General features: G+C 46.5%; 2 protein-coding genes across 2 annotated transcripts in view; one reads left to right on the top strand and one right to left on the bottom strand.

Annotated features, from left to right (window-relative positions):
- The window catches only part of LOC117042631 (zinc finger protein 850-like), a 279,120-nt gene that overhangs the window by 224,128 nt on the left and 41,326 nt on the right, over positions 1–13,666 (bottom strand). The gene's annotated exons all lie outside the window — the stretch shown is intronic.
- LOC117042736 (E3 ubiquitin-protein ligase TRIM7-like) overlaps positions 1–13,666 on the top strand; it is a 66,382-nt gene that overhangs the window by 50,403 nt on the left and 2,313 nt on the right. Inside the window, exons 1-6 of the mRNA XM_033142362.1 lie at positions 2,924–3,589; positions 7,989–8,084; positions 8,392–8,622; positions 10,207–10,229; positions 11,424–11,545; positions 13,005–13,037. Coding sequence (XP_032998253.1) covers positions 3,161–3,589; positions 7,989–8,084; positions 8,392–8,622; positions 10,207–10,229; positions 11,424–11,545; positions 13,005–13,037 — 934 coding nt within the window. The 5' untranslated portion in view covers positions 2,924–3,160. Of the gene's footprint in view, positions 3,590–7,988; positions 8,085–8,391; positions 8,623–10,206; positions 10,230–11,423; positions 11,546–13,004; positions 13,038–13,666 lie in introns of the transcript that reaches the window.

Below are 13,666 nucleotides of genomic sequence, written 5' to 3'. Positions count from 1 at the left end.
GGTCAGTCTCAGCCGTATCTGCCATGTCAGTGAGAGAGCAGGTATCCTATTGACACCCTACTTCTTCTTCTTCTTCTTCTTATTATTATTATTATTATTATTATTATTATTATTATTATTATTAGAAAATAAATACATACAAACCAACATACATACAAACTTACCAACCAACAATACAAATACAAAAAGTGAAAAAGAAAAAGACTGTACACATGCAATATACTTACATTCATGTCTTCCATATTCATTTTTGACAAATATCACATTATGACACTAATTAATTTAAATCCATATACTTTTATATGTTTCTTATATATTTATTAAATATTTATTAGAAAAATAAAACATACTTTTATATGTTTCTTATATATTTATTAAATATTTATTAGAATTTAATGAAGAGATGGATCAGGGAATTCCAGGAACAAAATTATATATAATAATATAATATAAAACAATAATTTAGCCTTACTGTTACGAAAGGATGGCTAAAAAGTATGAATATATGGACATCCTACTTTTTAACACCGTCACTGGTGACTGGTGGGGAAATGGAAGGGGGGGAAACGAAAAGAGTCCCAGTTACAATAGTTGCTCACCCCATTTTCAACAGAAGCAGCCAGTGCCAGACAGATGGGGCATACATTTAAAAAATGCTCAACAGCTGTGTCCTCCCTTAAAAAAAGCTTGCCCCCCCTCCAATGACAATGGGTAGATCATTGCCAATTATTTTATACTGGAAGAAGATAACAGTCTCTAGGGAGTTGGGCGTGCCTGGCCTTGAGAAAGGAGTTCTTCCACACACCACAACATGGTTTTGGCCACTGACTTGCACACCCTCTTAAAGGCCATGAAACAAAGGAGGGTTTGAAACCAAAAGCCCCTTCCTGTTGCTCACCTTCACAGCTTCGGCTTATTCAGAAGTAGACTGCCTCTGCACCAGGAGGTTCCTCATAGCATGATGCTAAATACCTTCTTGAAATTAGGCTTTTCCAGCACCTTTTCCCCTCTGCAGAGGTGGGGCACCTATGAGAATGGTCCACCCTCAGAGGTTGATGGATCCAAGTGGCTCCGGAAGATTTTCTGGCTGATATGACTGGCACTTCTATTGAAGCCCATGTCAATCTGTGGAGCATCCAGATAGCTCAGGATATAAATCATATTTATTATTTATATCCCTCACGATCCATCTCCCACTTCACCGAGCCAGCTCTTCGCTTCAACAGGACTGCCAGATAAACATTTGCTGATAAATGCTGCTGGGGGACAAATGCAAACTCTGCCCCACCCCCCGCACACATAGAAAGCCCACACCCTGGCCTGCAGGAGGCTTCGCCAGGTCTGGAAGCTCATGGTAGAAATTCATTTGATCTGACACCTAGATTTCATTTATTGGTTGCTCAGGAGGAAAGATTCTCTGCCAAGACAGCATAAAAGTTGTCATTCGACACATCGGCTTGCTCCCAGATTCTGTACTGCAAATGCATATATTTTATCTACCCAGGTTTTAAACGTTCTTTCATATGATGGTTCATGTGGTCAACTAAATCTGTGCTTTGTCCCCACTCTCACATTTCCCCCCCTTCCATAGACTAGAACCTCCAGACAATCAGAATCAATTATTTCTCAGACCTTTCAAAATGATGCAGGCTCTCTACCTGTTGTAGCATGGGGTTAGTGATTTCAGTAAGTGATTTGTGCTCTCGGACATAGTAGGCAGGAGACAGTTTCTTCATGTAACAATTCTTTATTCAGGCAAACAAGACTGAGCGAACTGAGGAGAGGGAAGCTACATTTATAGGAACGGGGAACTGGCTCGAAAGGGATACATTTTGGAGGGAACAAGCAATCACAACGCTGCCTTTTGGTGGGAACCAGTAAGACTGAGGATCCAAATACAGCAGCTTAAATGAACCAATAGTAGCTGTTCCTTCTGGATGGAAAGGCAGTTACTTTACCCTAATGCAAATACAAACAATAGTAATGCAGATATAATAACCTTTGAATCAATACACAACACTACCCATAAATATTAAAAGCATTCGCCTCTCTTTTGGTCCTTTCCCACTCATTTATCAGTTAAAGGTGGGTGTGAGACTGGCGTTAGATCAAGGACTGCATGTTTAGCGTGCAAACTATTACCTTTGAGTGGGGCACACTTTTTAAATATAATAATAATAATACTAATAATAATAATAATAATAATACCCCACCCATCTGCTGGGTTTCCCCAGCCATTCTGGGTGGCTTACAACATATCTAGAAACATAATAAAAAACATCAAGCAATAAAAACTTCCCAAAACAGGAGGTTTTCCTATGGAAAGGACCTAAAATTAGGAGCATTGCAGCATTTGGCTCATATAAGAACTTTAGCCCACAGCCTACGAGGGGGAGAAGCATATTCCTGTCCACTTTTGCCACGTTTCCTATAGGTCTTACCATGCCTCCCCATCGCTCACCTTTTTCCAAAAAGAGTCCGAGTTTGTTTTTCCAGGCACATGGCAAAATTAATCGGATTCCCACAAAATCCTGTGTGAAGAGAAGTCCTTCCTTTTGTCTGCCTTGACTCTCCCTCCTTTCAGCTTCACTGGGTCTTCACAGCAGATTAAAAAGAACCCAATCTCATGTTTTGATTTTGAAAGACCCAGTTTCTTGTATTGCTAAAAATGCCATGTAATCCCAGTATTCATCTTGGGTGGGTCCCAGTGTTTTTGCACATTATCAGTGAGGCTGGCGATTTTATCCAAACTCACTAAAAATAGGCACCATGATGGGGAGTTGGGCTGCTTCTCCTCTTTACATCGAGGCTAAGAGCTGGAAATGGAGCAATTTGTGGGGGAAATGAAGTTAGGATTCCTTCATCGGTTTTAAAATTAGTCTGAGGCTCATATGAAGTTAGGGGGAAAACAACCTCACTTCTCTCCAGCTCTCACTGGAAATGGTTTCTTAAACGAGCAGCCGCCAAGAGCATTCCTTTTAAAATAAAGAAATTAATTTCCTCTACACGAAAGAGGCTCTCTGCTCCAGCTAACTCCACAGCTCCATATCAGCAGAGATCTGGACGCATCGAGTCTGAATTTCCTGGAAAGGAAACACGCCCATCTGCAGACGGAAAAGAGAGAAAATGAAACCAACTCTCTCTTCCTGGGGAGGTGGCCATGGCTGCTTCTGGGGTTCCCGTCGTGGCTCTCTGCGAGGAAGCCACTTGCTCCATCTGCCTGGAGTATTTCCAGGATCCAGTGATCATCCCGGAGTGTGGGCACAACTTCTGCCGATCCTGCCTGATCCAGTGCTGGGAGAAATCCGAAGGAGAGGCTTCCTGCCCTCAGTGCAGGGAAACGGTTGAGCAAAGCAGCATCAGGAGGAACCAGCAGCTGGCAAATTTTGTGGAAATAGCTAAGAAATGCAGCCACCTGGGTGGAAAAAAGGAGGCAGAAGGAAAGGGGAGAGTTTGCGAGAAGCACCAGGAGCCCCTGAATCTCTTCTGCAAGGAGGATGAAGCCCCCATCTGTCTGGTTTGTGACAGATCCAAGGAGCACAAAATCCACAAGGTGGTTCCTCTAGAGGAGGCGTCCCAGGAGTACAAGGTAGGAAAACACTCTGGATCAGTGGCGGAACATTGCTTGCTGGTGCCTGGGGCATGCCACACTCTGTGGGGACAAGTTGTACTGGTGGAGTGACCCCCAGTAACGGGCTAAGAGGGGCTGCATTGTGGCATTGTGTGCAGTGGGGAGCTGCTGCCCTGAGGGCACCTTGAGGGGTGCAAGTCTCACAGCACACTGGAGTCCAGCACCACTTTGTGAGACTTGCAAAAGCTGTATGGGGCTGGCAGGGTGTCAGCCTGTTAGTCCTTCTTACCTGCCCTACAGATGGAAGACATTGCGTGAAGGATGCAACAGTTCACGACAGGCACCTCCTAGGCTGGCCCATGCTAAGCCTCTGCTCTGGATTTGGTTGGGGGATGGAATAACTGTAGACAAGCTCTGGATTTGGTTGGGGGATGGAATAACTGTAGACAAGCCAGGCTTCCAAGATCATAGAATCATAGAGTTGGAAGGGACCCAAGGGTCATCTAGTCCAACCCCCTGCAATGCAGGAATAATGCCGAGATAACCTTGTAATAATATATTCTCCCCATCCCCTCTAGCAGGAGTATTTGTGCAGCCTTATGAAACTTAAAACTCTGGAAAACTCGATTTAATAAACATTTCTTCTTCTTTTTGAGGGATTGATTTCCCTCAATGTCCCCCTCATGGGCGTACCGAAGGGGGGGCAGGAGGGGGCAGCTGCCCCCCCCCTAGAAGCCAGCTGCCCCCCCCCCCCAGAAGCAAAAATGATCGGCGCCGGGCAAGAGAAGCCGCATCCCGGGCTGCCCGGCGCTTCCATTTAGGCTGAGGAAGAAGCGGGGCAGGAGGAGAGGAGCGGAGAAGGAGGCTGCTGTCCCTGCCGCCCAAGTTCCTCCCTTTGCCCCCCCCCCCTTGCCCAAGGCAGCTCCTGTCCCGGAGGCAAGGAGGAGCGCGCTCACAGCGGCGGGCTGCTGTGGGGACGGCTCTGCTCACTGTGCTTTTGCCTCTGCGTCAGGCTTCGCTCTTCCCTCTCACGCCTCCCTCCCTCCCTGTGTTCTGGGAATATTAACACGTTTGGAGGGCTTGCCTGTTCCTGGCGTTGTGTTGTCTGTCATTCCTTCACCCCAACTCCTCTGGTTCGCCCCTTTTAAAGTTACTTTACTGCTCTGAAGTTGATGTTTCCCTCTGTCCCCCTTTTTCTGAGCTGTTTAAAATCCCTGCTTTTCTACCGCTAGCAAAAATATCTCCTGGGTTGGTGTTTCGCAGCGTCCTTTTACCTGCCGCTAGCAATTACTGTTGTTCAGCCCCTCCCTGCCTTTTGCTGTGTTAAAACCACCTTGTTGTTAAGACCCTCCTTGTTGTGGCTTCTCCCTGTTCCTTAGTTACTGTTTTGCCCAGCAGCATTTAACCCTTTGTTTTCCACTTTCCTGCCTTCAAGTCTTTATCAAGTTTGCATTCAAGTCTGGTGACTTCTTTTTCAGTGTATCTGAAGAAGTGTGCATGCACACGAAAGCTCATACCAAGAACAAACTTAATTGGTCTCTAAGGTGCTACTGGAAGGAATTTTTTATTTTTTTTTAAATGAATTTCTCAATGCATTTAAAAATGTTACTTTCCTGGGAAGGATTTCCCAGGTGGGCTGGCGATGATAATAAATACTCATATTGTGAAAATAATAAAAGGTGGGCTGGCGATGATAATAAATAATCATATTGTGAAACTGTACAGCCGGAGACCATTTCAGGCAATTGCCAACTCATAGATCCTTTTGGACCTGGAAAAAGGCAAAACGGGTGGAACAGTGGCGGGGCAGGAACAAGGCATAACAGGGAAGAACGGGGTTTGCAAGATATAAAAAACGACTTCAAAATTCCTGTCCATGAACCTCAGCATTGACCAAGATGCTACATAGTGACCTTCATAGGATTCTGTGGCTGAAGGGGCCAGAGAAGGGTTAAAAAGGCAATGCATTGGGGGAAACACCCCCCTCCCAACAACCTGGAATCAAAGAGGGAGGGGAAGGAGGGAAGTAAAGCTCCATCTCATCCCTCCCAGCCCAGGTCCATGCCAGGTGGGGGAAACAAGAGAAGACTAGATGAGCAAACTTGGCTTTGTTGGAAGAGGGTGCCAACCTCTGTCGCATCCCCCCTTGGCAGAGTGGAGCCCACTCCCCAGTCAGCCAGGTAGGGAAGGGGGAATTGGGTAAGGCGGGTAGAGGGGCAAATGGCCCTAAGCATGGCTGGAGTGCCCCCCCCACCAGCTAGTCTGGGAATAACTGGTTGTTTCATTTTTTCTAATTCCCAACATTCCAGCTATTTATTTAATCTGCAAATAAAGCAGGGGGCGGAGTCATAGCTCTGTGGCAGAGCATCTGCTTTGATGCAGAAGGTCCCAGGTTCAATCTTTGGCATCTCTAGTTAGGGCTGGGAAGTGGGAAAGACTCCTGAAGAGCCACTGCCAGTCAGTGTGGGCAATACTGAGCTAGATGGACCAAGAGTTTGATTTTGCATAATGTGGCTTCCAATGTATCTATGTCTTAAGGGGAGGGTCATCCCCTTAAGTGGTTAGAACACCTTGCACCCAAGTTTTCCTCCCTGGCATCTGCATGTACGGCTAAGAATCTCCCCTGCCTGAAACCCTGGAGAGCTGCTGCCAGTCAGTGTATGCAGTACTGAGCTAGATGGTTTGACTTGGGGAAAAGTACCTTTCCAGTAACACAGTCCATATTTGTTTGTTTGTTTGCTTGTTTTCTTTATTTACTACATTTATACTCCTCCATTTCCCCCAAGGTGTCCAAGGAAGTAAACATGATTTTCTTTTCATCTTTGTAACAACTTTGCAAGGTTGGCAAGGTTGAGAGAGGACAACTGGTCCAAGGTCATGCAATGAGCTTCTTGGCTGAGTGGGGATTTGAACCTGGGCCTCCCTCAGGTCCGACCTAGCCCAACATTCTTAACTGCTATACTTCCCTGGCTCTCTTATTTGCTTAATCCAATTTTTTTTCATGCTCCTGCCAACCTAGCGGTTCGAAAACACGTCAAAGTGCAAGTAGTTAAATAGGTAAACAGTGTTTCTGTGCACTGCTCTGGTTCGCCAGAAGCGGCTTAGTCATGCTGGCCACATGACCCGGAAGCTGTCTGCGGACAAACACTGGCTCCCTCGGCCTATAGAGCGAGATGAGCGCCGCAACCCCATAGTCGCCATTGACTGGACTTAATCTGTCCAGGGGTCCTTTACCTTTTACCTTTTACTTCAAAAATACAAGGAAGACACTTAATTTTCCAGTAAGTGAGGAAGAAGAATACCAAGCAAACTTGAGCAAATACTACTGGCTCACTTGGGCTTCCTATGGACAGAGGACTCCAAAAAGTTTGAGAAATTATGAAGCCAACCCCTGACAAATCTGTTTCCAAAATGTTTATGTAAACATCAGATACTGTAATTCTGGAATGAAGCTAGAAGCTACTCATAAAAAGGTAGTTTAAACCAGGAATGGGTAACCTTTTCCATGAAGGGCCATTTCTCAGGGGTGGCATACTAGTGGTGGGCAGGACAGGTGCAAAAAATGGGTGGGGCCCCTCCTTTTCTGCCAGTTTAACAAGGGACACATGACCTGAGGAAATGAAATATTACTTTTATAGAGGGATAACTTAACCAGAGTTGTATCACTGGCCTACCTAGCTCCATAGTGTCTACACTGACTGACAACAGCCCTCTGGGATTTTTATGCAGTCCTATTCCAGCATACCTGGATATGTCAGGGACCGAACCAGGGACCTTCCGCATGTCAAGCAGATGTTCAGCCGCTGACGCCAGTTCTAGAGTAGACCACACATTTAAAGCACGTGACTTCCTCTAGAGAATCCTGGGAACTGTAGCTCTGTGAGTGGGAAGCTACAGTTTCCAAGATTCTCTGGGTGAAATCATGTGCTTTAAATGTGTGTTGAATATATGATGTGGGAAATGGGAGGCGCCCTCCGGAGGGATCTTTGTACTCCGGCGCCGGATATGCTTAAGATGCCCCTGCACCTAACCTTACTACGCCTCTGGTTATTGCCCCCTGCATCACGGGAGTCCTGGGCCCATGTCATGCCACCCCGCCAGCCAAAAGGTCGACAACTCTGGGAAAACGGGGGGGGGGGCGACCATGGCTTGCCCCCCCCCTAGTTTTGATCCTGGGTACGCCCCTGGTCCCCCTGCAGCATATTGGAGTAACTCCCGTCAGTTCTTCCTCTGGAAACAGCTCCTAAAACTGGGAGGTTGGGGCAAGACAGGTGGCAGGAATGAAGGGGAATCTCCGCAAAGGACCCGGGAGTGTGGGGCAGGGAGCAAGCATATGATTCAGTTGCCTGTTATTACTAAAACACCGAAAAAAAGAGAAAGAAAAAGCAACCCAGCTGGGATTTTGTTTTCTTTTCAGGATCAGTTCAGCAGCTGCCTAGACAATATGAGGAAGGAGAGAGAGAAAATTCTGGAATTTAAAGCAGATGCAGAAAAGGAAAACCAAGACCTGCTTGTAAGCATTGTTAGTTTAAGGTGAAAAAGTGTTATAGTCTAGAATCAATATCTGGGGGGAAATGAATATGAAATACAGAAAGAGGTTTCTTTTTGAACAGCCTGATCACCCACAGGGCATGAAAGACCATTTGAAGAAGGGGGTGGGCTTGTAAATTTTATGCAGCTGTTTTCCTGATGGCGTAATCTCTCTAAAATGTCAGGCATGCCCTTCCAAGTAAATTCTGATACCTGGCCTCTTCATCCTGCAACGTTATGCCTGATATTGGCCCATTGTTCTCCTCCTCTTTCTCTTTTTGCTGTTGCAGAAGCAAATGAAAGCAGAGAGAGGAAAGATGGTGGCTGAGTTCAGGCAAATGCACCAGTTTCTGGAAGAACAAGAGAAATTTATTCTGGCCCAGATGGCGGAGGTGGAGAAGCAGATTGCAAAGAAAAGGGAGGAGCACATGGCGAGACTCTCGGGGGAACTCTCCTCTCTTGACAACCTCATCTGGGAGGTGGAGGAGAAGCTTCAGGAGCCAGCGAGTGAATTCCTGCAGGTCAGGCCTGGTCTTGATGTTATCGGGTGGAGTGTGCTGCTTCAGACTACAGACATTTTTTAGTCCTTCCCCACATAAAAATACTGTTGTAGGAGAAACAAGAAGTACATGACCGGCAAAAGTGTCAGCCCTGGCATAGGAGCCAACTCCTAGGGGCTGAGGTCCCTTGGAAGCCCCAATGAAATATTTGATGGGGCCAGCCCCCCCAAAACGATGGGAATTTCTATTGAAATGAGGAGTGTACTGCATCTTGTGAATGATTATGTGCCCCCCCCAAAAAAATATTTTGTTCAGGTTGTCACCCCTGAGCCCTGGGGTTGACAAGAAGGGCCCTGCTAGATCAAACCACAGGCCCCTTTGTTCCTGCATCCTGTTCTCGCATTGGCCAACCAGAGGTCTCTGGGAAGCCCACAAGCCAATGGGGCTCCGTATTCATTTAACCTTTACTCAGAGTAGACTGGTTAAAATTAATGGGGTTGACTATCTTGTTGTTGTTTAGTCGTTCAGTCGTGTCCGACTCTTCGTGACCCCATGGAGCAGAGCACGCCAGGCACCCCTATCCTTCACTGCCTCTCGCAGTTTGGCCAAACTCATGCCAGTCGCTTCGAGAACACTGTCCAACCATCTCATCCTCTGTCGTCCCCTTCTCCTTGCGCCCTCCATCTTTCCCAACATCAGGGTCTTTTCTAGGGAGTCTTCTCTTCTCATGAGGTGGCCAAAGTACTGGAGCCTCAACTTCAGGATCTGCCCTTCCAGTGAGCACTCAGGGCTGATTTCTTTAAGAATGGATAGGTTTGATCTTCTTGCAGTCCATGGGACTCTCAAGAGTCTCCTCCAGCACCGTAATTCAAAAGCAACAATTCTTCTCTATGGTCCAGCTCTATCTTAGGTTCATTAATTTCAGTGTGTCTGAGTAAAAGTGAGCTGAATACAACCAATACTTCCTCCAACATAGGCATTCCAAATTGGCACTTTGTATTTTGTAACAAATAACACAAAAGGTTGAATTTTTTTGTTTATTTTGTTGATGTGTAAGCATAATAAACATAAAAACATAATAATAAAAAACAAAAACAATTTGGCACTGCATCACCTTTTCATTCAGATGCTTTCTTGGGTCCAGTCAGAGAGAGGGCGACCTATTATTATTATTATTATTATTATTATTATTATTATTATTATATAATTTTGTATACCGCCCGATACCCACAGGTCTCAGGGTGGTTCATAGGATATGATTGTGTGTGGGATGTACATATCGGAGGACCGATTGGTCTCAGGTGAACACGGAGCCAGCATGCACTGCAGGGCAAAATGGCAAATCGGGCTGATGGGATTGAATCTCTCAGGTGTTTGGGTGACTTGGCCAAAAGGGAAGAAAGGGACCATTTCATCACTGGAATGGCTGACTTTTGTCATCTGATGGTTATTCCAAAATTATGTGGCACTGCATATTTTATCAGGGGTCTTTTGTTTTGTGCTTGGCTAACTTCTCCCCGCTTCAACTGCTTAGCATTTATAACTGACCGCAGGGCTCTCTGTAGAAATGGCTCCACTGATATCTTTTTCTTTCCTTCCTTCCAGGATATCAGAAGCTTCTTACAGAGGTGAGTGATGGAAATCTGCTGCTTTAAGATGGCAGGAAAGTTCCTGTTTAACGGGTGAGAAACTCACTCTCCAGTTCCTCCTTTCAGAGATAGCTCATCGTCCATTTCACAAAATCACAGACAAAAGTAGGGACACATTTTTGTGGTAGTTTGTAGCTAAATTCACAGACAGGAAGCCGTTCCCATTGGATATTTCTGAAGGCCCTTCTCTGTGATGGATTCATTTACTGTGCAATTGATAGAAAAAGGGGGGACATTCCAAAGGTGCTTGTAAATATCTTCACTAAAACTTACCCTTAAATATCCAGTGTATTTCAGGTTCCTGCAGGTTCTTCCCCAGACATAAGAACATGAGATGAGGCCCTGTTGGATCTGGCCAGTGACCCATCTAGTCCAGCATCCTGTTTTCACAATGATTAACCAGATGATCAGGATCTGAGCCCCAGAGGACACTCCCCTCCTGAGGTTTCAGAGGCACCACTGCCTTTGACCCAGCCATTGTGAATAGTAGCCGCTGAGAGCCTTCTCCCAAAACAACTTTATATTTTGAAAATCTTCCATGTTTAGAAAATACTGCTTTAATTCCAAATATTTTCTACATTTTAAAAATATAACAAGTGTGCTACAATACATTTTGGACGCGGATGGCACTGTGGTCTAAACCAATGTAATGCAAGATGAGCGTTGCAACCCCAAAGTCTTCCGCGACTGGACTTAACGGTCAGGGGTCCCTTTACCTTTACCTTTACATTTGTAATGTTAATTGCAAAAGCCATTCTAAAGCATTTGGCACTTCCTTATATTTCAGAAATGCACATACCAGATCTATTTTGTTTTGCCATTAATCACTTGAAATGCTTCACTAAAACTGGTGTGGTCCTAAAATCTCTGCATAAGGACCCATTATTGTTCACTTTTATTCAAATAATAATAATTTGCATACATCAGCTTCTTTATCTTCAATCTCATATTCCTATATTTCCTTCAGTTTCTTTCGGTTACCGTAACCTTCAACTTCTTAGATGCTTTCTAGATCCACACGTCATCTAGATGCTCCCTTTTGCCATAGGAAAACCCTGCTCTCAATTCCTCATGATATATCCATCATGCCTTTGTCATCAGAATGAGACGCCTGCCTTGTCAGAAAGCTCCTTGCATTGGGAGGATGTTGGCTTGACTCTGTTCTTCTCCCAGGTCTCAGGAGAAGGAGAACTTAGAGGACCCTCCTGTGGCTTTTCCTCCTGCCCTGAAGTGGAAGATCTGGGACTTCTGTGATATGAATCCCTTCCTGGAGGCTGTCATGAAGAAATTCAGAGGTACTGGTAGTAAAGAAGGGAGGGCTGTGAAAGGATTGTTAGCTGGATGTTTAGAAGTGTTTGTGACAAGCTCCAGGTCATAGGGAATATTAGCCAAGCCAGGAAAATAGAAGGTTTATTTATTTATTCTCTTTCAATATCTAGAAGCCGCATTTTCATATGCAGATGGCTGGTTTTACTTAGGCAATTGAAAGGGGACGGTAAACCCTTCTTGCTGGGATCTTCGGGGAGCCTCCCAGATTCCAGTCAGCAAGGTAAAGGGCTTGAAAGCTCTTGCCATGAAGGGTTTAGCCAGCACACAAATTGCTTATTGGGCTCTGAGAGGCTCCTGCGAAATCTCATGGGGCCGTCTTGAGATCTCAGATGGCAGGGGTGATTCTGGCGGTTTTCTGACTTTGCACAATTTGCCTTTATGCACAATCTCCGGGAATGTAACCCTCCCTTAAGTTGCGAGTTGTCTGTAAAAAGGTGCCCGGCCCAGAGGACACCAGGTGGGGAGACCAGAAACTCACCTGGGGCCAAGCGGGGCGTGGTCAGCAGCCAACGCGGTGGGTCCAGTCAGGCGTCCAGGGACGGGGCAGCCGCAGGGTCCGGAAACAGTCCGTGGGTCTGGCCGGGCATAGGGCAGCCCCGATCCTCCAGTGACTCGCCTCTCCTTCTGGCCTGGAGGCGAGCACGCCTCCTGCAGGAACTTACAGGTAGTTCCCTTCACCTCTCTGCCATGAGCCTCTGCAGCTTAGGGAAGGCTGGAGGGTTACCGGACACAGGGGCAACCTCAGCTTCCTCTGATGGGGCTGAGAGTGGAGCACCGGCAGGCAATGGGTCCTCCATCCCATCAGGAGCCAGAGCAGACTCAGCTGATGCCCGCACCTGAGGATGCAGCACAGGTGAGGACCCTTCTCGCTCAAGCCCTACCGGTAGCCCCAGCTGAGCTGGTTCTGGAGGCGGGGAATCCTGTGCAGGCTGGGATCCCTGGGGTTCATCATCCGAATCCGAATCCCAGGACATTCACACCTACAGTTTTTCAGGCATTTCTCCTGTTCCTTTGGCCCTGGGATTGATGTAAGGGGGGCAGAAGGAGAGAGAAGGCTGTCCAAGAGCCAGCCAGGAGCAGAAGGGACTGGGGTTGAGGCCTCCCATCCTGAAACAGGGATGTCTGGATTTTGTTGTTGACAGGAAGATCTTCTGGGGGGTCCCACTCCTCCTCCCAAGATTTGGGCAGGCCTCAACCTTGACATCACCCCTGCCCTGGTTATCCAGGGATAGCCAGTATGGAGAGTTTCAGATAGTTTTAACTGCAACTCCCATAATATCCAGCTCACGTGGCAAGTGGTTAGCGAAGATGGGACTTATAGTCCACAATACCTGGCTACAATCTCATGAGCTCATATTGTTCTTTCCAGATTTATTATTTAAATGATGGTGTGATGCTAAATCTCTCTTCCCTTTTCTCTTCCAGACACTATGGAATATGGACTTCAGATGCGAAAAGGTACATTTCCGGGTCAAACAGGCACAAATTCGGGAGAGAGGGGAAACTTCTCAAAAAACTAGGCCACTGCAGCTCTTCCGTCCATGCCTTCTTTCCGCTGATTTCCCAGAGGCATCTGTTCCGTGAGAGCAGCATGCTGGGCCAGATGGGCTCTTGGCCTGAGCCAACAGACTCTTAGGAAGCCCCCAGCCCAGGATGGCTGGCTTTTCTGTGCTGAACCTCAATAAGACACAGGGGTGGTGTGAAGCCAAATGCTCCCGGCAAATGAGGGGGAAATATTTCTTGGAGGCATACCAGATCCCCACCCCTTTTAGGGGAGTTTATGTAAGAGTAAGGTGTAAGAGTGGGAAATGCATGAACACAAATAGCTCAGAAAATGGCTGCAACAACCTTTGGGGGCGAGAAGGTAAAAGGGTTCTGCTATCAGTGGCAGGGAGGTGGGGGCTGCCTGAGTGTGAACTCCAGGGGTCCGGCTTCCCTGCAAGATGGGGGTCTTCCCTCAGTTTTTGTATTGGAGGGGAGACATGACTTCTCTGCTTCAACATGATGGCAGACAAGAGAAACTTGAGTAAAATTAAAAGAGCAAGACAGAATTACAACACAGTCTAGGGGAAAAAGCTCAATGGGAA

This window comes from Lacerta agilis, chromosome 2 (assembly GCF_009819535.1).
Source record: "Lacerta agilis isolate rLacAgi1 chromosome 2, rLacAgi1.pri, whole genome shotgun sequence".
Taxonomy (NCBI): domain Eukaryota; kingdom Metazoa; phylum Chordata; class Lepidosauria; order Squamata; family Lacertidae; genus Lacerta; species Lacerta agilis.
Note: the sequence above shows the minus strand (reverse complement) of the source record. Positions and strands in the feature narration are given on the sequence as shown.